Consider the following 27,404-nt stretch of genomic DNA (forward strand, 5'->3'; position numbering starts at 1 on the left):
CCCCTACAAAATGTCAACATCAACTATAATATACTTACATTTATATTTAATACATTTGGATACTTATGTTGGCAGATGGGGTGGCAATGCTTTTTCTTAGGGTGGCATTTGCCATCCTATGCCACCCCGTTAGATCCGCCCCTCTTTAGTTTTATCACAGAGACTCAGATCGATATCAAGTGCAAAATAATTCACAGGTGTCGTTGTGTGGGCTCTTATTTTTTAAATCTTTTTTACAACAAACGTTTTTGTTTTGTCTACATCATTTCTGATGTTATTACTTCATCACTAGGGTGTGATATGTGAAAACATAAGGAGAGAGTACAGTACAAAGTCGAGACTGCAGACTAAAGAAACGCTTACAAAACATTCCATTGCCATCTTGCCTTTTATTTCATCAAGTCCATCCTACATTGAAACTGTTATTTAAGCTAGATTTACAGTATTTGTGTCCACATAAATTGTATCATCTTTGGAAAAACAATTAATAAAATATAAAAATTATTTGGGTGAAAATGATCTCAGATGGCCTGACAACAGACACCTTCCCAACAGGCTTCACAGTGCAAACTTTCATGAGGTCCATTAACTCTGCCCCTGAACTATGAATCCCTGTTTGATTCACCCAGGATTTCCCTGTAGCATTTCATGCTAATCTTTCCAACCAGTCTCTCCACCAATACATAAATGTTTTCCAATGGGAAATTTGGATCCTCCATCTGAGCTTCAGCACACCTCCTGCATTTCTGTTTGAAGCGTCGCACCTTAACGGTTCCACTTGTAGGACTGTTTGCTGTGTTCAGGTAGAAGTGGAACACCAGCTGCACTCTTTTAGACATCCAAGATCTGTTACAAAGAGAACATCTGAACCAACAAATAAAGATGCATAGTTTTTGTCTCTTCATACATATTTCTCTACACAACTTTGGAATGTCACCTGCATAGCATCAAGTACAGTCCTTTATTAAGTACAGTAAATGTTATATCACCCCCTTGTTGTCTCCCAAAGCCATTATATGCCAGACTACATTAAAAAAAGGCAAACTGCCAGTGAATTGGAAAGCAGAAAAATTAGGCTTCTAATTTAAATGTCTGCTAATGTTAATATATCAATGCCTCAAAAACTAATCGAGAAAATAACATGCTGATCAATAATAAATGTATCAATATTTTATGACATTCCAAGAAGAGATACTTTACTGTTGTGCCACCGGTCATCATTTCTCTTTCAATTTTTAACCATTATCTTCTCAATTGTATTTCATGTCAATGAACAATTTGACAGCAACACTAAAGATGTGATTCAAAAACTTTTAAAGTCATGTTGCTTAAAAACAGCACATTATTGGTTACTTTAAAAACTTTATTTCCAACAATGCATTGTGTTTTAGTTTTTTCTTTTTTTTCTGAAAGGTAAGAAAGTGAAAGAAAATAAATTGTTGCCATATGCCACAGGGTTATTTTGTCATTTCTTGAGCTTGACCCCCGTAAAAACAGTCATATGGGATGGAACAAATTGAGTAAGTGAATTATGACAGCATTTTCATTTTTAGGTGAACTATTCCTTAAAATGCAACTGAAAGTGATTCTTATTTTTTAGCAAAACCTACTGGACAACATGGTAAATCCAAGAGGTAGAGATGGTGTCAACTTTAAATGTTAAAACTTGCATTACTCTGTTGACTTTTTCATCTGATTTCAAGTATTTTATCCTAGATGTTAAAATCTCAATATGTTTCATTTCAATTTTAATACATTGTAATAAAAGCCTGCCTTAATGTTACACTCAGCATGCAGCCACGATGAGTACAGTTCATGAGAAATTAGTAACAGAACATCGATCTGCCTCCAGAGTACAATAAATGCTTAACTAGCACTTTCGCGGTTTTCTTCTTGATTGAACGGAAAAAAATTTCACTATAAACTGAAAGAAAGTGAAACTTGCATGTGGCCAAATAGGTCGTCCCACAGGTTTTAATAGGCCATATCACATCGCTCATTAGTTATTCTGCCTGTGTGGGCAGTGGAAATTCTGAAGTGTTCAACATAAGCAAGTTCTAGAGTCATATTTCACAAAGTGTTTGCATATTTTGCAGTCTGAAATGTTAGGTTTAGATGCTTGCTGAAATTCTTGAGAGAAAGAAGCCTTTGTCTCCAGCTCTAGGTGTAAGAAACGCAGTATTTCTACAACACTCCTACTCTAACTGCCATCACATGCAACCACATCTGCTGTAATCTTGGTGGCCATGCTCATGTGAAGCTTCAAACAGAAGTTAACACAAGCACACACGCGTGCACACACGCACACACTGCAGTATCAGGATTCTGATCTGCATCAGCAATAAGTTTCTTTTGGTGTTCAATCAGGATGTCAGAGTTCAAATAATGTCAATCTCTAGGGTGTTCACATTGAAAATCCGGAATTTTAACGTAATTTATCCTGGAAATAAAAAGAAAGTGTTAGGGTTTTAACAAAGAATTAAAGCAAATAAATTTGATGACATAAAATAAGAAATATTTAAGATTCTGCTCTATTTCTAGGTCACTAATTAAGCAAATACCCCCTCAATCGCATAACGAAAGTTCCAAGATAATACTAATATAGAAAAATGCTAAACTTAAGCATTTTGTGGACTTAAACCCACTGTATGTCACTGTATGCAATTTACACACATTTGTTCAGACTGCTTTTTTATTTAACTTTGTTGCTATACATTCATGTAACATAAATTATTCAAGTACTATCTCAAGCCTCCTGTATACTGAGTGCAATTAACATAGAAAATCTACATAACAACAAACTGAATGCTGTCACTTATATTTTAGGATTAATAGTGTTAGAATACACAGAAGCATTTAGTAGCACATAAGAAAAGCATAGCAAGACATTAACATACTTAACATATATATATATATATATATATATATAATGTTTTTTTTTTTTTCTGAAGAAAGTATGAGTGGTGCTTGCCAGTGCAAAACTCGTCTGTATGATATTCTGGTCTCTAGATGGCTCCGGCCTCTCCTTCAATTTAAATCTATAAGATTTATAATTTAATTATACACTAGGAAAATCATAAGCCCTCCTCAACAAGCATCACTAATATTGAGGTTTTATTTTTTTTTATTTTTTTGTGAGCCGAATACTAGTTGTACATAATTCACAAAACAGTAAAGCCATGTTAAAAGTTTTGGTAACACTTTTCAGTAATGTTCCCTTTTTTAAGGGTTTATAAAATTGTTCATTATTGATTAGTAACTAATTTACAAAGGCATTATAATTAATTGATGCAGTCATAACAACATGAATAAAAATGACCACTTTTACGCAATATTTGCCAAATAGTAAACCATTTTACTTGCCAAATAGTAAGCCATTAACAAAGGGAACATTAACACTTTCCATTAATGTTCCCTTTGTTAAGGGTTTTATAAAGTTGTTCATTAATGATTAATAACTCATTTACAAATGCATTATAAATCATTGATGCAATTATCACAACATGAATAAAAAGGGTGACTTTCATGCAATACTTGCCAAACAGTAAGCCATTTTACTTGCCAAATAGTAAGCCATTTTACCACACATGTTATAAATGTTTAATAAATATACATATGATACCCTTATATCAATCAAACACTAAAAATGCTCTAATTTATGGTTTATGTCAGCAAAAATAGACTATTATAGTGAGATCACTTTGTGTATATTACTGTAATGTTTTGACTCTCTTGTGTTGTCACGTTCCTTGTCATGTTGATGTCAAAAGAATGGTGCTACTCCAAGCGCTGTCCCAACTTACCTAGTCCTAGTTACTTAAGGTCCTCTGCAAAAACACTTTTCAGGTCTTCATGCTCATTCACAGCATACGTATATCATATAATAAGGCCTGATGACCGTACTGAACTTTTTGTACATAGGTTTCTAAAGTTTTCAACTCCTTAATAAATGCTTCATATGTTTCCATTTTACATTGAGGTAAATTTTCATAGGTTACTAATGTTGAATGAGTGCTATTAAGCATTTATAACATATGAGGTAAAATGGCTCACTATTTGGCAAGTTTTGCATGAAAGTCACTGTATTTAATTAATGTTGTTATAACTGTATATCAATTATTTAAAATACATTTGTAAATTAATTATTAGTCATTAATAACTCCCTTTATAAACCTTTTACAAAGGGAACATTAATGTAAAGTTTTATCAAAGTTTTGCTGTGAGACTGTTAAACTTAATAATGTCATTACCATATGTTATTCTGACATTTAAGACATTACAATATCAACATTTACTGTATTATTGCTGTATTAATTACAAGTAAATTCATGTGTTATTATTGTGAAAATCAATCGCTTAAGCAAGTAATAGTACACCTCTCTACAGAAAGCCACATCTTTTGAAGCATCACTTATGTCTGTAGCACAAACGGTGTGCAACGAGTTTTGCGCTGGTGTTTAATTCGTAGGGTTTTTAAAAACCATGAATCCTACATTTGCCTTGCAAGCACCACTAATAAAGCAACTACAGAGCAATATTCAAATACCATGGGTTTCTTCATGGGGGCTTCTGTGGTTAGCACCTCGCTAAGTGTTACTTGTTTATAGTCATTTTGAGCTAGTTGACAGTGAGTGCATTTACATGCACACCAGTAAGCTGATACCAAAAAATCCACTTTTTCAAAACATCCGACTAAGCAAGAAAACCGTGGTCACATGAGATTTAAAATAATCGGATTACTCTCTGCTTTTGATGTCAAAACATAAACAGTAACGCTCTCTTGTGCTAGTAAGAATGCCAGTAAATGTGTTTAATGTACATGCAGAGTGAAATCGGGTAATGGACAAAAATCTATGTGTGCTGAAACAGTTTACGTGACTACACATATGTTGGTTTATTAAGCATAATCGGTGTAAGATTGTGCATGTAAACACACTCAGTGTGAATGTGGCAGTTTGAGAAGAAAAAATGGTATGAGCATTATTTACTAACTGTACTGAATGAGATGAGCTGAATAATTACTACTACGACAGAACGACTAAACATTACTCCCACAGTAGTTTACAATGGCCCCAGAAAGTATTTAGACACTTAAGCTAGACTTCAAAAATATGCCTGTCACTGTATTTTGTATTTAGATTAATCAAACATAGGGTTGGCAACTTTTTCAACACAATCACACAGGATGTCGGCATGTTGTTTCCAATACTTCTGATAACCTAGGATTGAGCGCGATTCAGAGGTTGCATTTTTCCCTCTAACATTACATTTTTACTCCACTGATGGTTAGGTTTAGGTCTGGGGTTTGGGTTGGGGTGTTCAGTTTATAAAATATGTATTAATTTTAACTGCACTTATCACTTTGGCCACTGGGGGCAGTGTTTCACATTTTGAAAAGCACAGGCCAATTTTAGCTTGAAGGGATAGTTCACCCAAATAGGAAAATTCTCTCATCATTTACTCAACCTCATGCCGTCCCAAATGTGTATGACTTTATTTCTTCTGGAGAACACAAATGATGATTTTTAGAAGAATATCTCAGCTCTGTAGGTCCATACAATGCAAGTGAATGGGTGCCAAAATTTTTACGCTCCAAAAAGCACATAAAGGCATCATACAAGTAATCCGTACAACTCAAGTGGTTTAATCCATATTTTCAGAAGTGATATGAAACAGATCAATATTTAAGTCCTTTTTTGCTTGAAATTCTTCTCCCTGCCCAGTAGGGGGCAATACGCATGAAGAATGTGAATCAACAAAAACACAAGAAGAATGTAAAAGTGATCTGTTTCTCACCCACATCTGTCATATTGCATCTGAAGATACAGATTTAACCACTGGAGTCTTATGGATTACTTCTATACTGACTTATGTGATTTTTGGAACTTCAAAATTTTTAACCCATTCACTTACATTGTATAGACCTACAGAGTTGAGAAATTCTTCTAAAAATCTTCATTTGTGTTCTGCTGGAGAAAGAAAGTCATACACATCTGGGATGGCATGAGGGTGAGTAAATGATGAGAGAATTTTCATTTTTGGGTGAACTATTCCTTTAAGAAAAGACAACCTACTGTTTTCGATTTCACTGTGAGATCAGTCTGACTTTTTCGTCATGCAAATATGGGAGTCTTGAGCATTTTGAGTGCTGCAATACGGGATGGGGATGACCCTCAAGCATTTTGCCATCCAACCAGGCGTTTTGATCTCCATCGAGCGGCTCGCTGCTAGAATACGGAACAATAGGAGTCCTTGGACGTGTTCATATTGGACATCCTGGCTTATACGGGACGGTCAGAAACCCTAATCAAACCAACAATATATCAATTTAAGTGGCATCGGAAAACAAATGATGCTAGAGCTTTTCTCAGAATTAAATTAACTTTTTTGAGTCATTTTTGCTAAATTACTTTCAATCAACTTGTGTCGCTGTGATTTGTAGTGGATGTATGAAGTCCCTTCAGCACATTAACTATGGACATGTTTCAATAACATTTGACTAAGTGTCTAAATTCTTTTTGTCTTCATTTTTAACTGCATATTGTTTTTTCATTTAAAACCTAACAAACTTGCTTTTCTGCTTGTGCTATCTTTCTCTTAAAAAAAAAATGCAACTGATATATTTTTTTATATAATGCAATGATATTTATACATTGTTAAGCGTGGCTGAAGTTTCCAAATACTTTTTGGGGCCACTGTACATTAGGTGTACATGAGGAAATGAGAAAACGTAAAGCTAAAAAACAAAATGTTATGATTTTTTAGTGCTCAGTGCGTGGTATGTTTATAGTTTCATGCCTTCAACTATCTAATGGCAGCTACTTGCTGTACATCTCTCATCCTCCCACTTGGTGTCTGTTTTTGCTGAGGGAAAATTATAGCAGCATATTCCACTCCATCCTGGCCCTTTGATGTCAACTCTGCGGATTTTACTCTGTCATGTCTTTCAGGTCTGTTGTGAAAGTCTAACTCTCCATACTCCACACAGCTGACAGACAGAGTACTGGGTCTTCCACAATCGCCCTGCAAACAGACCAGTACATGAAGAAGATAAGTTGAAGACAACAAAGCTGAAATATAATAAATGTGAAAATGCTATTTTGTTAAGTGAGATAAAGAAGTTGAAAACATACTTGTTGTGATGTGCTGTTGTTCTGAACCAGAAGGTTATCTGCAGCAAAGAAACCATTTATCTCACATAAAATCACATAATCACATGAAGGGTTATGGGTTAAGGAAATGTTTAAATGAATGCATAAATATATAAATACTATTATGTATTACCTGATTTTCTTGGGCAGGTCCTATGGAACCAGCACAGCAAACTCACAAAGAGACATATACTACATATTATGAGTGATGCACTCAAGAAAATAAAAAATGGGATTTTTTCTGATGTCTCTGGTTGTGGGGAATCAGTCCCTGTTGTTTCATGCACAGATGAGGGCACCATTTCTGAAAGAAAAATCAATTACTTTAAATCTTATCACAAATACATTTCAGCAGGCTTCATCGTAATTTACTTGAAATGTTGAAAAGTTCAATACAATAGCAAAAAGACATAATATTAAACATGACTGGGAAAAGTCATTAAGAAGTATGCACACTGATAACGCAGTTTATTTACACATTCTGTCTCTTTTAAATTAAATTCAGTTTACTGTCTGCTTTCCGGGGGCGTTAATAGCATAACATTAATTGTGCAAAGCAAATTGCGTGAGTTTTGTGAATAAAGCACAATCTATAATAAACCTAATTTACATAGGTAGTAGAAGTCGTGTTTCAGTGTTGGAGAAGCTATAGTACTTTAAAACTGAAGCTTCCCAAGCTACAAGCTACTCAAACTTAAAGTAGTTAAACTACAGTCAAGCTACTCTTTTTAAAAAGTAGTAAGATACACTACAAACTACTAACAAAAAGTAGCTAACTACATTGAAGCTAGTCAAAGAAGAAAATAGGTATACTCTATAACAGTCAGATTATATGATTTAATTTGGAAATAATATCACCTGATAGTTATAGTTTTAATTACGGTGACATCCTGTTACAAAATAAACCATGGTTTTACTACACTAAATATAGTTTAACCACAGTATTTGTAGTAAAACCATAGTAACCACAAAATTAACCCTGTCTACTACAGTCATTATTATTATAGTAAAACCATGCTTAAGTTTCATAAGGGTTAAACAAATAGGATGATAACATTAAATTGAACATAAACATATAAATAATATGCACTAATAATACCAGACAACACTCTGTTTTCTATAACTGAATTGAAATATAGTGATAAACAGCAGCAATTAATTAGTCTAAATATTTTGCTTAAAAAAAGAAGGCAAAGTCCCTTTAAGGCTGCGTGGGGCTCAAGTGAATCACTTATGTGAATCACTCAAGCTTCTAGCCGGACTGTGATGCCCCTCACTGACTATTGCCTGCATCATCTTGGTCAAAGGATGAACTGCACTCTCTTAAAATGTAATACATAGACAATAAATGAATGCCAACTAAATCCATCATCAGCCAAATAACAAAGGACAATCCAAGTACGTGCACTTCCGCAGTTAATTCAAGATGGACTTCAAAGACTTTTAGTCACTAATCTTACAGTTCATACAAAATCTTTGTTTAAACACTAGCCCGTAACACTTACTTAGTTTAATAATTTAAATTATGACTTGTATAACACATAGATAACTAACATTTGCATTATATTCATGCTGTTTTGCCAGAGGGGAACTGGCCCCCACAGTGAGCCTGGTTCTCCCAAGGTTATTTTTCTCCATTAACCAACATCTTATGGAGTTTTGTGTTCCTTGCCACAGTCGACTTTGGCTTGCTCACTGGGGCCTAAAAACGAATAATATATGTTTATATATACTGTACATTCTATATATATTTATATATGTATTTTTTTATGTAAAGCTGCTTTGAAATAATGTGTGTTGTGAAAAGCGCTATACAAATAAAAATGACTTGACTTGTTTAAACTAGTTCATTTACATTTAAAGGGTTAATTTACATGAAATGTCCGAAAGAACTGATTCACTTACTGTTATTGATTTGGTTTTCCCAGCACTACATGAGAGAGAGAGGATGGTTTGGGTCAACATTAATTTTAATTTTGAAACATATGTATAAAATCGTGACCACCCACATGAGATGAGAACTCATAAGGTTACTTTATAAGGTTACTGATATAGTCATATCAGTAACCTTATAAAAGCTGTTTTATTCTAAATGGGGTGGGGGCTCCCTCTTGGGGGCATCCATTTTAGAATCACATGACCAGCTGAATAATACTCGCTTAATATCAGTAACCGTCTTGTTATTGGACATTTTCACTATTGGATTAAATTAATCATGGCTGATTGTGATTAGTGAATTTCTACAAAAGGATCTGTAACTGAAAACTCTTGATTTTGAATGATGATGCATCCACACCACTAGGTGTCACTGTAAGTCCAAGATGACACAAGCAAAAAGTTACTGAGTGCACCTTAATACAATGTGACAAAAGTAGATTTGGAAACACTTTACAATAAGGTTCTGTTTGTTAATATTAGTTAGCATCATTAGTTAACTTGAACTAACAATGAACAATACTTTTACAGGATTTATTAATCTTAGTTAATGTTAATTTCAACATATACTAATACATATTAAAAATCAAAAATTGTATTTGTTAACATTAGTTAATGCACTAGGAACTAACATGAACTAACAACGAACAATTGTATTTTTTTTTTAAATTAACATTAACAAAGATTAATAAATGCAGTAAAAATGTCTTGCTAATTGTTTGTTCATGATACCTAATTCATTAACTAATGTCAACAAATAGAAACTTTTTGTAAAGTGTTACCGTAGCATTTTATGATGCTACATTGCTACTCGTTGGAAAATGTAGCTTGTAACTGGAAAAGCTACACTATTCTGAAAATAGCTAAGCTACTATCACGCTGCTGAAAAATGCAGTTAAGTTACTTATTGTTGCTTAGTTAAGTCACTACTTATAGTTAACTACCCCCCAACACTGCTTGTTTGTGCTGAAAAACAATTACAATGACTTAATTTAAATATTTTTGATGCAAAGCTATTTTAGCACATCTAGCAATTAATTAAACTGGATTAAAGGTGGTTATACAACATGCTCACATGGGAAATTGGCATGTTGTTTCTGAGTTCCAGTACTCTGGGATGTGACTGGAAGCGTGTTGCGTCAGTAGTGCTGTGTGGGAGACCCGAGTTCAGATCCAGCGTTAAAAACAGGAAGTAATCACGTTTGCATAGTCAGTGACAATCGTGATTCAGAGTTGCATTTTTCCCTCTAAAATGACATTTTTACTCCACTGGGTAGGGTTGCACCAGCTTTCCGTAAGGTCTTATTTAATTTGGGACGTAAAGTCCAAACTAAGGGCTTAGTAACTACTAGCTAGTTTGTAACTAAATCAGTGCCTAATTTGGTTGCACCACACATTCTTAAGGCAAGACTTAACTAGTAGGTCATAAGCTGTCCCTAAAGTAACGTTTACTTTTATTGTTCCAATAAGCAGACTTCAAATTTGTACACAGAAGTGTTAAAAAGCCGTCAATTTCAGTTTGATCTTGTTACGGTTGATGTTCAAACTTTGTTTGCTCACATAACTGTCATTAAATTATATCCCTATTGAAATGTGACACGTAATAAAAGTAGATTTAATAAATAGTATATTTAGCCTATGTAAATAACATTATTCAGGATCTGTGTCTAAAATGAATAAGGGCAATAAATAAATAATAATACAACAGGCTGGAAGAATTTATATTTATTCATTTTAATATCTTATATATTTTGTACGTGATGAAACTTGACACACCATGTGCACCATTAGATTGGTTTCATGCTGAACAGCCACTAAGAAGCAAGTTTTTTTTTTTTTACCTAATGTTCTCTCTCGTAAATGTAAACGAGTGTAAATATCAACATCATCATATGTCTAAAGGATTATAGTCTGTCACGCAAAACATGAGCTCACTGATGCCATTAAATGAATCTGCTTTTTTATTCCAACCGTTATTCCTGGTCGGAGTCTTCTGTAAATATTTAGTTCATACGTAGTGTTATGTCATACCTAAGTTTAATGGTGTAACCCTCAAATATTCAGTAGTGCATAAATTGTGACTTAGTGCCCATTTACGCCACAACTAGGCTAAGTTGTAACTTATGTATGGCTGGTGCAACCGGCCCCAGATATTTAGGTTTAGGTTTGGGTTGGGGGGTTCAGTTTAAAAAAACATGCATTCCTCTTCACTGTATTACAGCTGAAAACAACTCGCTTCACAACTCGCTTTTAGCACACCTCCGTGGACAACACAAATGGCCAACAACACATGCCGCTTTGGCCATTGGGGGCAGTGTTTTGAATTTCGATAAGCACAGACCAATTTTAGCTAATGAAAAGTCAACCTTCTGTTTCCAATTTCTCTGAGAGATCAGTCTGGGTGATGTTTTTTGTTTTTGCGCAGAGATACCGTTCATAAAAGTGGTGCAACTGCTTAGTGAATTTGCCCCATTGTTATTTAAGTATTTAACTGAACAATCAATTTACAATGCCATAGTGTAATAGAAAACCTACCTGTTGTTTTATTGAAAATGTTGACTGTAAGATAAATGTTATTGCTTAAAATAAGAGGCTTTTCGCCTTCGTTATGCAACACAACATGATACATTCCTGTATCTTCTAGGGTGAGATTTGTAATGCACAGTGTAACGTTATTATTTGCAACATCCACATTATTGAACTCAATTTTTCCCAAACCGGCAGAGTTAGCCCCAATAATGTGACATTTTCCAATCTTGACTTCATTTTTGTGCAGACATATCTGTCCTTGGGGAAGACTGCTTTCACCAAGATCCTGAAAAGTGAATGTAACGTTGACATTTCCTCCAGTTGTACCATTAACTTGATTACATTCCGCTGAAAGAAAAATCACACTGTCACTTTAAGAGAGCAATACACCATTTAATGTAAATAATTACATCATTAAAAGCCATGAGTGCATGGTAATGGTAAAAAAAAATTGCATCCAGTGTTATATCAACATGATACATTGTAGAATGTCTGAGTTATCAGAGGAAAATCTGAAACACTTCAAAGTAGGAGCCGTTGTTTTGCACGTTTGTGTGATAAGTCACATTTTCCATGAGTCAAAGGAAATTCTACTTCTTGTACAATTCTATGTAACCTTTTATTGAAATGATATTTAAGCAAACAGTTGCATTTCCAACCTAACAAACTTCTTATTTTCAAATATTACTGAACTAAATATTGCTGCCTGAAAAGTGTTCTATCTTTCTTTAAAATAAACAACACTGGCTTTGATACATTATTATATAATGCAATAAGGATTTCCTTTAAAAAAAATCAGTGGTTTATTTATTATTATTATTATTATTATTATTTTTTTTTTTTTTGCCTTAATGTTAGAACAGCTTTTGCAAAGCTGGAATGGAAGTTCCATAAAGATCACCAGGTCAAAATGAGCAAAATTGAAGACAAAAAGCTAAACTGTGATGTCTTTTACTCACCTTTAAGAATGCAGTAGCAAATGAATGAAAAGAGGATGAGTTTCTTTTTGAGGTTACACTTCATATTGCACACGTAAGAGAGCAAATGGAGACAGGCATCCACCAGAGATGCAAACGCCTTCCTGTTTCTGCTGATCTACGCTTTGCACTATTGTACTCTTGTTTATGAAAAAACCTCTGGCACTGGAGGCACAGACAGGAACTAAGTGTCATCACATTCACTTACAGCAGCACGGTAGGCTTTTTGTTCTGTATTTTTACTTCCTTTTGCTAACTTTAAGATTGCCATCTCTTGAAACTAACAAAAGTAGATGACACAACTCAAAAAAAGAAAAAGAAAAGGAAAGGAAAAAAAAGAGAAATCTGGAAAAAAAAGGGCGACAATGATTCTGTATTTTCTAAAGAGGCCTATTTGCATACTGTTGTGATCCTGGTTTCACTGTAATATGAGGGGGATCTAACTCAAATCACTCATCACTCATGTGCTCATTCCCTCACAAACTGTCACCACAAGACCACCAGCAGACCACCTTGAGTTTCGCTAGCCCACAAAGTAAAATTTCAGAGAACTACGGAGGCTCTGAACCGCACGGTGAAAAAAATAAATAAAATGGTGAAAAAAAATAAATAAAATAAAAAATAGTGTCTCAGTTCCTTCCTGAGCCTAAGTCTTATATTTTTTTCTCTCTTCAAAAAAAATGTTTTTTTTCTCTCTTCAAATTTTTTTTTTCTCTTCAAAAAAATGCATGCGGTACCAACCTTGGCCACCAGGTGCCACTATCAGTAAACATGTAATCTTGTGCTTTTAATGCTTTCTCTGTTGCTATATAGCTGAATAATATATTTATTATTTATTTAAGGGTTTGCAAACCTTAAGTCAAAATCAGGTTACATATGTTTGATATGGCATTCGTTGTCGTGTAACAACTGGAGTTATTTTTTTGTTTGAAATTGTTGGTCTTTCTAAACCATCTATGCCGTTTGCTCAGTGTTACATGGTGGAAGTGAAGGAATGTATTGAGGAAAACATGGGGAAATTATTATTATGTCTGTTCTTTTGAAGTGTTAGGGGTACATCTGGTAATGTTAATATTGTTGTAAGTAATCTAATTTCTAAACGAAAAGATCATTTATAAATTAAATCCTCGCGACTGAATTTGGGACTTTTTTCATGGTGGAATTGAATTATAATAATATTTTATAATATCTAAAAAAGATTTTGTCTTGATTACGGTTTGCAAACCCTTAAATAAATAATAAATATATTATTCATCTACAGGTGCATCTCAATAAATTAGAATGTCATGGAAAAGTTCATTTATTTCAGTAATTCAACTCAAATTGTGAAACTCGTGTATTAAATAAATTCAATGCACACAGACTGAAGTAGTTTAAGTCTTTGGTTCTTTTAATTGTGATGATTTTGGCTCACATTTAACAAAAACCCACCAATTCACTATCTCAAAAAATTAGAACATCATAAGACCAATAAAAAAAAACATTTTTAGTGAATTGTTGGCCTTCTGGAAAGTATGTTCATTTACTGTATATGTACTCAATACTTGGTAGGGGCTCCTTTTGCTTTAATTACTGCCTCAATTCGGCGTGGCATGGAGGTGATCAGTTTGTGGCACTGCTGAGGTGGTATGGAAGCCCAGGTTTCTTTGACAGTGGCCTTCAGCTCATCTGCATTTTTTGGTCTCTTGTTTCTCATTTTCCTCTTGACAATACCCCATAGATTCTCTATGGGGTTCAGGTCTGGTGAGTTTGCTGGCCAGTCAAGCACACCAACACCATGGTCATTTAACCAACTTTTGGTGCTTTTGGCAGTGTGGGCAGGTGCCAAATCCTGCTGGAAAATGAAATCAGCATCTTTAAAAAGCTGGTCAGCAGAAGGAAGCATGAAGTGCTCCAAAATTTCTTGGTAAACGGGTGCAGTGACTTTGGTTTTCAAAAAACACAATGGACCAACACCAGCAGATGACATTGCACCCCAAATCATCACAGACTGTGGAAACTTAACACTGGACTTCAAGCAACTTGGGCTATGAGCTTCTCCACCCTTCCTCCAGACTCTAGGACCTTGGTTTCCAAATGAAATACAAAACTTGCTCTCATCTGAAAAGAGGAATATGGAACACTGGGCAACAGTCCAGTTCTTCTTCTCCTTAGACCAGGTAAGACGCCTCTGATGTTGTCTGTGGTTCAGGAGTGGCTTAACAAGAGGAATACGACAACTGTAGCCAAATTCCTTGACACGTCTGTGTGTGGTGGCTCTTGATGCCTTGACCCCAGCCTCAGTCCATTCCTTGTGAAGTTCACCCAAATTCTTGAATTGATTTTGCTTGACAATCCTCATAAAGCTGTGGTTCTCTCGGTTGGTTGTGCATCTTTTTCTTCCACACTTTTTCCTTCCACTCAACTTTTTGTTAACATGCTTGGATACAGCAATCTGTGAACAGCCAGCTTCTTTGGCAATGAATGTTTGTGGCTTACCCTCCTTGTGAAGGGTGTCAATGATTGTCTTCTGGACAACTGTCAGATCAGCAGTCTTCCCCATGATTGTGTAGCCTAGTGAACCAAACTGAGAGACCATTTTGAAGGCTCAGGAAACCTTTGCAGGTGTTTTGAGTTGATGAGCTGATTGGCATGTCACCATATTCTAATTTTTTGAGATAGTGAATTGGTGGGTTTTTGTTAAATGTGAGCCAAAATCATCACAATTAAAAGAACCAAAGACTTAAACTACTTCAGTCTGTGTGCATTGAATTTATTTAATACACGAGTTTCACAATTTGAGTTGAATTACTGAAATAAATGAACTTTTCCACGACATTCTAATTTATTGAGATGCACCTGTACATATATACACTACCGGTCAAAAGTTTTGAAACACTTGACTGAAATGTTTCTTATGATCTTAAAAATCTTTTGATCTGAAGGTGTATGCTTAAATGTTTGAAATTAGTTTTGTAGACAAAAATATAATTATGCCACCATACTAATTTATTTCATTATAAAACTAAAATTTTATAATAAAAAAAAGTTTTTGAAATTGATGACTTGGACCAAATAATAAAGAAAAGCAGCCAATAAGTGCCCAACATAGATGGGAACTCCTTCAATACTGTTGAAAAAGCATCCCAGGGTGATACCTCAAGAAGTTGGTTGAGAAAATGTCAAGAGTACATTTCTGAAAATTCTAGGCAAAGGGTGACTACTTTGATGATGCTAAAATATAACACAGTTTTGATTTATTTTTTGAATTTTGTTTAGTCACAACATAATTCCCATAGTTCCATTTATGTTATTCCATAGTTTTGATGACTTTACTATTATTCTAAAATGTGAGAAAAAAAATTATAATAAAGAAGTGTTTCAAAACTTTTGACCGGTAGTGTGTGTATATATATATATATATATATATATATATATATATATACATATATACAGGTGCTGGTCATATAATTAGAATATCATCAAAAAGTTGATTTATTTCACTAATTCCATTCAAAAAGTGAAACTTGTATATTATATTCATTCATTACACACAGACTGATATATTTCAAATGTTTATTTCTTTTAATTTTGATGATTATAACTGACAACTAAGGAAAATCCCAAATTCAGTATCTCAGAAAATTAGAATATTGTGAAAAGGTTCAATATTGAAGACACCTGGTGCCACACTCTAATCAGCTAATTAACTCCAAAGGCCTTTAAATGGTCTCTCAGTCTAGTTCTGTATGCTACACAATCATGGGGAAGACTGCTGACTTGACAGTTGTCCAAAAGACGACCATTGACACGTTGCACAAGGAGGGCAAGACACAAAAGGTCATTGCAAAAGAGGCTGGCTGTTCACAGAGCTCTGTGTCCAAGCACATTAATAGAGAGGCAAAGGGAAGGAAAAGATGTGGTAGAAAAAAGTGTACAAGCAATAGGGATAACCGCACCCTGGAGAGGATTGTGAAACAAAACCCATTCAAAAATGTGGGGGAGAACCACTACGCACAGACGTATGCAAGACATGGGTTTCAGCTGTCGCATTCCTTGTGTCAAGCCACTCTTGAACAACAGACAGCGTCTGAAGCGTCTCGCCTGGGCTAAAGACAAAAAGGACTGGACTGCTGCTGAGTGGTCCAAAGTTATGTTCTCTGATGAAAGTATATTTTGCATTTCCTTTGGAAATCAGGGTCCCAGAGTCTGGAGGAAGAGAGGAGAGGCACACAATCCACATTGCTTGAGGTCCAGTGTAAAGTTTCCACAGTCAGTGATGGTTTGGGGTGCCATGTCATCTGCTGGTGTTGGTCCACTGTGTTTTCTGAGGTCCAAGGTCAATGCAGCCATATACCAGGAAGTTTTAGAGCACTTCATGCTTCCTGCTGCTGACCAACTTTATGGAGATGCAGATTTCATTTTCCAACAGGACTTGGCACCTGCACACAGTGCCAAAGCAACCAGTATCTGGTTTAAGGACCATGGTATCCCTGTTCTTAATCGGCCAGCAAACTCACCTGACCTTAACCCCATAGAAAATCTATGGGGTATTGTGAAGAGGAAGATGCGATATTCCAGACCCAACAATGCAGAAGAGCTGAAGGCCACTATCAGAGCAACCTAGGCTCTCATAACACCTGAGCAGTGCCACAGACTGATCGACTCCATGCCACACCGCATTGCTGCAGTAATTCAGGCAAAAGGAGCCCCAACTAAGTATTGAGTGCTGTACATGCTCATACTTTTCATGTTCATACTTTTCAGTTGGCCAAGATTTCTAAAAATCCTTTTTGTATTGGTCTTAAGTAATATTCTAATTTTCTGAGATACTGAATTTGGGATTTTCCTTAGTTGTCAGTTATAATCATCAAAATTAAAAGAAATAAACATTTGAAATATATCAGTCTGTGTGTAATGAATGAATATAATATACAAGTTTCACTTTTTGAATGGAATTAGTGAAATAAATCAACTTTTTGATGATATTCTAATTATATGACCAGCACCTGTATATATTGTTCTGCCCCAATTTCATTGTTCCTAGAGTCTTAGTGAATGGGCTCCCCCTAGTGACCATGTCTGTCTACAGGAAGTCAATCAAGTCACGTTAGAAACAAGGAAGTGAATTCAGTGATGAGCACATTTTGTTAGTGGCACATTCTGTTCAGCAGCCATCCTTTGTTTTGCCTTTGTGAAAGCATTGTCTGTAAGTTTCAACTCTTTTATATAACACTTAATGACATATATTTAGGAGTATTGATGAAGATGATTATATATAAACCTACAATTAGTTCGTCATTGTGTTTGCCATGCATGTAAGCCAAGTTCTTTCCCTTTTAATGTACATTACAGCACATATGTCTGTATTAGTAATTTACAAGATAATTGCTGTATTTGCTCTAATATTTACACAAGCAAAAACATACTTAAGTGTGCAACTAAGTACAATCAAATTTGGGCATGTATGGCAGAACTATTTACATTTGTGGTTGTTTATTAATTCATAATTTCTGTTTATTCATTTTTATTTACAATTTCACTCCTAATTCATGATTGCATCTTGGCATCTCATTAAACAGATAAATGGAGATGAATCCTGACTCCTCTGCATTTCATGGATGGAGCTTGGTTGCCTGTAAATCTGTACATGCAATGAGAACAGTATATATATATATATATATATATATATATATATATATATAATATAATATAAAATTAAATAAATATCTCCACAGAATTGTTGAACTATTCTTCAAGACTAACAGTTGTATATCTATACTGAGAAAAGCCAATTTCACCAGCCTGTTATCTTTTTCCTGATATATTCTTCGGAGTGCACAGAAAGATAGAAGCTGCTCTCTGATCTGCATTAGGTTATTTATGCGGATGGAGAGTTAAATCAGTTGGATGAGAAATCTTTTTTCTTTTTTTGATGTTGAGTTGCATATTTCCATCTGCTTACTGCAGGCACAGTTTGACATTTCTGATTAGATTCAGCAGCTCAATTTTCTCAAGCTTTAAAATGTCATCTGGTTGTAACAGATCAGCTCTTTACATAGTAGCTCAGGATAAAGCTTTACCTTTCAACAAAGAGAAAACAAAATGAGTGATAGGAAGAAACAAACAAATATGGTCATATTTTTCTGACAAGTCTCTGAAATATGGCACTTTTGTAAAAGAGGGGACAGAGAGACAAGATAGACAGACAGATAGATAGATAGATAGAGTTATGGAATCAGGTAGAATAGTGAAATTCTTAGCTGAAAATGGGTGCACATATAATTCAAATAAAAATATATTATGAAAAAAAAGTTAATTTTAACAAAGAAAAACAATAAGGATCACTTTATCTTTAGACGTTTGACTTTATATATGGGTCGTTAGATCTAGACTGTTAGATCTTCTGCCTGTTCTAAATCGGACAAAGAGATAAAGTAGTGCAATAATATCACATTTATTTGAATGAATTAAAAAAGGTGGATGAATTGTTGGAAAAATGGACATGAGTTTTTGCAGACCAAACACTCTCTAAAAACTGTGAATTTAAATACTCAATCCAGAAATAATAATAACCACACAATGCACTCCTCTGAACATGTCATATTTAATTCCTATTCTTTATCATTTTCACATTAATGATTAAAAAAAAAAAAAAAAACAGGGTTGTGGACATGACATTTCTTTGTTACAGTTGTGACAGTTGTAGAAGTCTGACTTACTGTTCATGATGAAGGGAAAACCATCCAAAACACTCTACACCTGCAGACTTTGACCTCAGAAACATCCGTATGGTATCCATTAAAGCTTCACGATTAATTGAATTAAGAATGAAATTGCGATGTGGCCTCACATGTTTTATAAAACCGTCTCCATTCAGAGCTTCAGTCAGTGATGTGTGATCATGGGGCGCCCTCTAGCTGTTAGCTCTAGTGACACATGTTGCGCAGTGCAGCAATTTTAGATGATGTTTATAATATTACAATATAAATCTCCCTCTTCGTGCAAAACAGCTGAATTTCAAACCATACTTTCCTTACAAGTGCTTTGGGTGAGTAATACGGGGCTATTGAATACTGTTCTCTTTCCCGTGTATCCTGTAGCACTTCACAGTTGATTTAAAGACAGCATTGCATGACTTGATGATGTTGCTTTGTGATGTGATGTTTAATCCTGGCTCTGAGACTTGTCCTACTTGCTACACCTATTCATGTCCAGAGGTTGTTAAAACAGAGGCATAAAACTCTTGCAATGTCTCATTATGGAGGACAGCAGAGTAGGCACATTAATACACACTCACTGAGCACTTTATTAAGAAGGCCTTTACACCTATTTATTCATGTGATTATCTAATCAGCCAATTGTGTGGAAGGTCAGGAGCTTCAGTTAATGTTCACATCAACCATCAGAATGGGGAAAACATTTTATCTCAGTGACTTCGACTGTGGCATGATTTTTGGAATTTCAACAGGCTCCATTCACATCCATTGTAAGTGCCTCACTGTAACTCAAATTTTTGCTTTTTTAAAAGGAGGGACGAGTCAAATTTTTTTAATTTTTAATTTTTTAGTAATTGACATTATGCCACAAATATTGGGTGAAGAAAAAACAAATGTTAACCTTGGAAATATATTTGAAAACTAAATAGATACTGTAATGAACATATTTATTTACTTTCTAATTACATCACTTGACATTTTTAGTACATGTCTGACTCCGCACTTATTCGTTTTTGTTTGAAAATGCATTATATTAAAAATATTTATGCATCATCAATACTAGAGCAGTGTTTTCCTCTTAAAAGCGCTCTCTGTAACCGCATATGCAGAAAACGATGACATTAGGAAACGGAAACTTGAGCTTTCAAACTTTCAAGTAAAAAAAACAACAACATACAAACATGTAACCAACATGAATAAAAAGGTTACATTTCTAAAAATTCAACACAAGTGTTTTAAGCCCAAGTTACAGTTGTGCTCAAAAGTTTGCATACCCTTGGAAAATTGGTAATATATGTACCATTTTTAAAGAAAACATGAGTGAGCAGGCAAAACACATTTCTTTTATTTCTTATGGGATTCATATTCAACTGTAGGTTATAACAGAATGGCACAATCATAAAACAAAACATGGCAACAAAGAAAAAAAATGCAAAAGTCTGCATACCCTTAGTTCTTAATACTCTGTATTGCCCCCTTTAGCATCAATGACAGCGTGCAGTCTTTTGTAATAGTTGTCTATGAGGCCCCAAATTCTTGCAGGTGGTATAGCTGCCCATTCGTCTTGGCAAAATGCCTCCAGGTCATGCAAAGTCTTTGGTCATCTTGCATGAACCACATGTTTGAGATCTCCCCAGAGTGGCTCGATGATATTAAGGTCAGGAGACTGTGATGGCCACTCCAGAACCTTCACCTTTTTCTGCCGTAACCACTGGAGGGTCAACTTGGCCTTGTGCTTGGGGTCATCGTCGTGCTGGAAAGTCCAAGAGCGTCCCATGCGCAGCTTTCGTGCAGAAGAATGCAAATTGTCTGCCAGTATTTCCTGATAACATGCTGCATTCATCTTGCCATCAATTTTCACAAGATTCCCCGTGCCTTTAGAACTCACATACCCCCAAAATATCAGTGAGCCACCACCATGCTTCACAGTGGGGATGGTATTCTTTTCACTATAGGCCTTGTTGACCCCTCTCCAAACATAGTGCTTATGGTTGTGACCATAAAGCTCTATTTTGGTCTCGTCACTCCAAATTACAGTGTGCCAGAAGCTGTGAGGCATGTCAAGGTGTTGTCAGGCATATTGTAACCGGGCTTTTTTGTGGCATTGGCGCAGTAAAGGCTTCTTTCTGGCAACTTGACCATGCAGCTCATTTTTTTCAAGTATCATCGTATTGTGCTCCTTGAAACAACCACACCATCTTTTTCCAGAGCAGCCTGTATTTCGCCTGAGGTTACCTGTGGGTTTTTGTTTGTATCCCGAACAATTCTTCTGGCAGTTGTGGCTGAAATCTTTCTTGGTCTACCTGACCTTGGCTTGGTATCAAGAGATCCCTGAATTTTCCACTTCTTAATAAGTGATTGAACAGTACTGACTGGCATTTTCAAGGCTTTGGATATCTTTTTCTATCCTTTTCCATCTTTATAAAGTTCCATTACCTTGTTACGCAGGTCTTCTGACAGTTCTTTTCTGCTCCCCATGGCTCAGTATCTAGCCTGCTCAGTGCATCCATGTGAGAGCTAACAAACTCATTGACTATTTATACACATGCACAAATTGCAATTTAAAAAGCCACAGGTGTGGGAAATTAACCTTTTAATTGCCATTTAAACCTGTGTGTGTCACCTTGTGTGTCTGTAACAAGGCCAAACATTCAAGGGTATGTAAACTTTTGATCAGGGCCATTTGGGTGATTTCTGTTATCATTATGATTTAAAAAGGAGCCAAACAACTATATGATAATAAATGGCTTCATATGATCACTATCCTTTCAATAATTTTGCATGATCAGTCATATTTTCAAAATCAATGCCAAAGTTTCACAATTTCTGCCAGGGTATGCAAACTTTTGAGCACTACCGGTCAAAAGTTTTGAAACACTCGACTGAAATGTTTCACATGATCTTAAAACTCTTTTGATCTGAAGGCGTATGCTTAAATGTTTGAAATTAGTTTTTTAGACAAAAATATAATTGTGCCACCATATTAATTTATTTCATTATAAAACTAAAATTTATTTAAAAAAAAAAAGTTTTTGAAATTGATGACTTGGACCAAATAATAAAGAAAAGCAGCCAATAAGTGCCCAACATAGATGGGAACTCCTTCAATACTGTTGAAAAAGCATCCCAGGGTGATACCTCAAGAAGTTGGTTGAGAAAATGTCAAGAGTACATTTCTGAAAATTCTAGGCAAACGGTGACTACTTTGAAGATGCTAAAATATAACACAGTTTTTATTTATTTGGGATTTTGTTTAGTCACAACATAATTCCCATAGTTCCATTTATGTTATTCTATAGTTTTGATGACTTCACTATTATTCTTAATGTGAATTTTTATTTATTTATTTATTTTTTTTTAAAATAAAGAATGAGTAATGAGTGTTTCAAATCTTTTGATTGGTAGTGTGTATATATAGTCTTTCATATATTTATCCAACACATCTAACCTCTTCTGCCATTTCATTCCTCTGAAAAACAAAAAAAACAAAAAAAACTTTTGCACTGTACATAACAGATTGTATTAGATTTACACTACCCATGTGCATGTGTGTGTGTCTGTACGTATGTGTATAATTATTTTTTATTATTATCTATGTCTTGCTGCTGTTTTTGTATTGTTGTACACTGGAAGCTCCTGTCACCAAGACAAATTCCTTGAATGTGTAAACTTACTTGACAAAAAAGCTCATTCTGATTCTGATTCTTATATATATATATATATATATATATATATATATATATATATATATATATATATATATATATATACAGGTGCATCTCAATAAATTAGAATGTCGTGGAAAAGTTCATTTATTTCAGTAATTCAACTCAAATTGTGAAACTCGTGTATTAAATAAATTCAATGCACACAGACTGAAGTAGTTTAAGTCTTTGGTTCTTTTAATTGTGATGATTTTGGCTCACATTTAACAAAAACCCACCAATTCACTATCTCAAAAAATTAGAATATGGTGACATGCCAATCAGCTCATCAACTCAAAACACCTGCAAAGGTTTCCTGAGCCTTCAAAATGGTCTCTCAGTTTGGTTCACTAGGCTACACAATCATGGGGAAGACTGCTGATCTGACAGTTGTCCAGAAGACAATCACTGACACCCTTCACAAGGAGGGTAAGCCACAAACATTCATTGCCAAAGAAGCTGGCTGTTCACAGAGTGCTGTATCCAAGCATGTTAACAGAAAGTTGAGTGGAAGGAAAAAGTGTGGAGGAAAAAGATGCACAACCAACCGAGAGAACCGCAGCCTTATGAGGATTGTCAAGCAAAATCGATTCAATAATTTGGGTGTACTTCACAAGGAATGGACTGAGGTTGGGGTCAAGGCATCAAGAGCCACCACACACAGACGTGTCAAGGAATTTGGCTACAGTTGTTGTATTCCTCTTGTTAAGCAACTCCTGAACCACAGACAACGTCAGAGGCGTCTTACCTGGGCTAAGGAGAAGAAGAACTGGACTGTTGCCCAGTTGTCCAAAGTCCTCTTTTCAGATGAGAGCAAGTTTTGTATTTCATTTGGAAACCAAGGTCCTAGAGTCTGGAGGAAGGGTGGAGAAGCTCATAGCCCAAGTTGCTTGAAGTCCAGTGTTAAGTTTCCACAGTCTGTGATGATTTGGGGTGCAATGTCATCTGCTGGTGTTGGTCCATTGTGTTTTTTGAAAACCAAAGTCACTGCACCCGTTTACCAAGACATTTTGGAGCACTTCATGCTTCCTTCTGCTGACCAGCTTTTTAAAGATGCTGATTTCATTTTCCAGTAGGATTTGGCACCTGCCCACACTGCCAAAAGCACCAAAAGTTGGTTAAATGACCATGGTGTTGGTGTGCTTGACTGGCCAGCAAACTCACCAGACCTGAACCCCATAGAGAATCTATGGGGTATTGTCAAGAGGAAAATGAGAAACAAGAGACCAAAAAATGCAGATGAGCTGAAGGCCACTGTCAAAGAAACCTGGGCTTCCATACCACCTCAGCAGTGCCACAAACTGATCACCTCCATGCCACGCCGAATTGAGGCAGTAATTAAAGCAAAATGAGCCCCTACCAAGTATTGAGTACATATACAGTAAATGAACATACTTTCCAGAAGGCCAACAATTCACTAAAAAATGTTTTTTTTTATTGGTCTTATGATGTATTCTAATTTTTTGAGATAGTGAATTGGTGGGTTTTTGTTAAATGTGAGCCAAAATCATCACAATTAAAAGAACCAAAGACTTAAACTACTTCAGTCTGTGTGCATTGAATTTAATACACGAGTTTCACAATTTGAGTTGAATTACTGAAATAAATGAACTTTTCCACGACATTCTAATTTATTGAGATGCACCTGTATATATTTCTCCTTTTCAACTCTGCAAGGGTGGAACTATGATGTAAATTCATGACTAAAGTCTTTGAAGTATTAATATTCACCTTCCAAAATTCATTTCCAAAATATTCAGTTCATTTGAAAATACCATCTAGATTTTTCCACAGGAAAAATTCAGCCCGTTCTATTTCGCTTAACAAAATTCACTTCTTCAAATTCGGTTGGAAATTCAACCTTCCACATCCAGGAACTGCAGGAAAAGCAGCAGAGTACCGATGCACAATCTCCATCTGATGCTATTCATTCTCACCAGTAGGTGGTGCAATGCAATCGGGTGTTGACTGCTGAAGACCAACGCTACAGGTAGAGAGAACAGCCGTGTACAGTTTTGATAGTTTGTTTTTCAATTTGAAAAGAAATGAGCAGAAAAAATAAAATAATATATTACAATAGAAATAATAATTGAATGAATGAAAATGAATTAGGCCTAAATCAATAAACAATAGGCCTACCTTTGTGCACGAGTTGGTACAAAGTGGCGCATGATATAGTATTAAATTCAGAAGGAATGTTGTCGATGTTATACTGTATCTACGGGGAAATTGTCTATCTTGGCGCGTCTTCCCACATTCCTTTTCTTTACAAACTCTCATCTATGCACACATTGTTATGCACTGATGATCAGTTTGGGCGTAAAGCTCAGATCTCTGCTTAATAAGTTAATGTTTGTACATTTACCCTATGTAAGTGCTTCCACCGCCCTATTGTGCACATGAAATAGGCCTGCCAACACGTTAACCTCTTTATACTTTTAATGCAGTCTTCACAGACCCAAGAAGCTTGCACCCCGATGGTTGACCCACAGATGATAAATGAAACATTGCAAACGCACATTTGATGAACAAAGCAGTGATTGTGTAAAAACAGTAGATCGTAGCCTTCAGTACAAATATAATTACAAAACGAAGTATTTAATTATGTAGTTAATTAGTTTGATTATTTAAGAAAATATCTGAACATTTCTCAACGAGGTAAATTACAAGTATTTATAAAGTTATACACAAATCTATGAATGAGCGACACTATAAGGTCAGATTTCAGCACTTCACAATGGACAGCAAAGAAGCACTTAAAAGTGCGCCGCACGTTCGTGTTAAGTGCACGAGAAAAAAGGAAACGTTCACAATTTCGCATGTAGCGAACGCTCTTAAGAGCTAAGACCAATAGTTATCGGAAAAGCACGCAGCCTTTGTTTCTCATGATCAATTCAATTTCAGTTTTAAGTGCTTAGAAGCAATGGCAGCTTAGGAAGAAATGGCATGCAAAGAAAATAGTGCAAAACAACGTACATAAATTACGATAAATGTCAAGAGATATAAAGCTCTCGCTCCCTCATTGCACATGCGTTTTGTGCAGTGTAGGTGGTGCTCGTGTCACGGTTTCAGGGGCGGCCGTTGCAATATTTACAATGAACAAGAACTCCATTGTGCCAAGTCACATGCACAAACATATTTGTATTTACTAAAACCAACGTAATTAAACACAAATTTCGTTATCCAATGTCATTTAGGATCTGTTTTACCTTACCTCAAGGAGAAGTGCCATCAACACTCTTTAATTAAGATGCAGTTGACCACAGATTTTAAACTGAGCTCACTTTGTTTCTTTAACTGTTGCACTTCATATAGTAGTTAAATAAAATCAGCAGATAGTCATTTAAATAATAGAAATCAGTTGAATCATAATCGGATGTTATATGAGATAAACAAATGATAAAATAAAAACAGCACTTGTGTTTAATGTTGATTTGTCTGTCTTTGATTTGCCTATGAGAAAACCTGATGCAAATTTAGCGCAGCATTTATTTTTATTTGTTGTTTATAGTTCCATTAGAATTAATTGAAATATTTTTGGGTATGATTTATAATTAGCATTGACAACATCACCCATTGAAATCAGTTCATTTTAAAATTAGGTTTCATTTTGCAGTTTATTTTATCCTGGCAAATCTACTTGTGCACTCATATGCTCACAGGCCCTGGGTTTCAAATAATATCTCTTTATGAGGTTTTCGAAGGATCATGTATTTCAGGAATTTTAATGACATGTATCTTTCCTTCCATGTTTTTAGCAATCTGATATGAGATCAGTAAATTGTTGTATGATTGGCGGTGAATAATAAGCCTTTCAATGACTGCTACAGATAAAGATCTAATATTTTTACCTCTCGCGGCGCCTGTCATGAAGAGCCATGCACGTGAAAGCGGCAGGATATTGGGTGCATGAGCACCGCTTGTGCACCACCTCCGCGCTGCTGGCAAAACCGCCTGCGATTTGCTGCTTTCCGCATGCCTCTCATTGAAAATTAACTAGATACTCATAAAAGTGAACGTTCTAAAGACTTGCTAGTGTGTAACGGCCTTTAGAACATTCGCTTCGACACATCCAGTATGGATCAATCCATATCCAGTAGTTTGGGTATGATGACCCGATAAGCCACACACACATCTAGGCAGGTCACTTCTGAGTGATGCTGAGTGTTGGAGTGTACGCTGGAGTGTCTGACTGCCGCTGCTTTTAAATTAGTTCTGGTCTGTTCTTTGTTCAGTTTCACGCGGCATTTATATTATATTTCAGAGCAACCCTATTTGGAGGATCAGCTGCTAGTCGCGAGGAGCGCCTGAACTACCTGCCTGCCTTTCATCCACTAAAAACTCCAGCTCACATGGGGTGAGGTTCGGTACTCGCTTGCTTGTGTTTGATGGACTCGTGGCAGCCTAGGA

At 35.5% G+C, this 27,404-nt stretch overlaps 1 protein-coding gene across 2 annotated transcripts; it reads right to left on the reverse strand.

Annotated features, from left to right (window-relative positions):
- Window positions 1-603: 603 nt before the first annotated feature.
- On the reverse strand, window positions 604-12,702 carry LOC127438726 (uncharacterized). Of its 2 annotated transcripts, XM_051694546.1 has the most exons (6): window positions 12,575-12,702; window positions 11,622-11,963; window positions 7,285-7,455; window positions 7,134-7,171; window positions 6,799-7,023; window positions 604-846 (listed from the first exon to the last, which is right to left on the reverse strand). In XM_051694546.1, the coding sequence occupies exons 1-5, from the start codon at window positions 12,636-12,638 to the stop codon at window positions 6,805-6,807; spliced, it is 834 nt and encodes a 277-aa protein (XP_051550506.1). In that variant the 5' UTR covers window positions 12,639-12,702; the 3' UTR covers window positions 604-846; window positions 6,799-6,804. The 2 variants fall into 2 exon arrangements, with proteins under 2 accessions (XP_051550506.1, XP_051550505.1); XM_051694545.1 differs by lacking the exon at window positions 604-846 and having other exon boundaries at window positions 6,044-7,023.
- Window positions 12,703-27,404: the final 14,702 nt, after the last annotated feature.

This window comes from Myxocyprinus asiaticus, chromosome 50 (genome assembly GCF_019703515.2).
Source record: "Myxocyprinus asiaticus isolate MX2 ecotype Aquarium Trade chromosome 50, UBuf_Myxa_2, whole genome shotgun sequence".
NCBI classification, from domain to species: Eukaryota; Metazoa; Chordata; class Actinopteri; order Cypriniformes; family Catostomidae; genus Myxocyprinus; species Myxocyprinus asiaticus.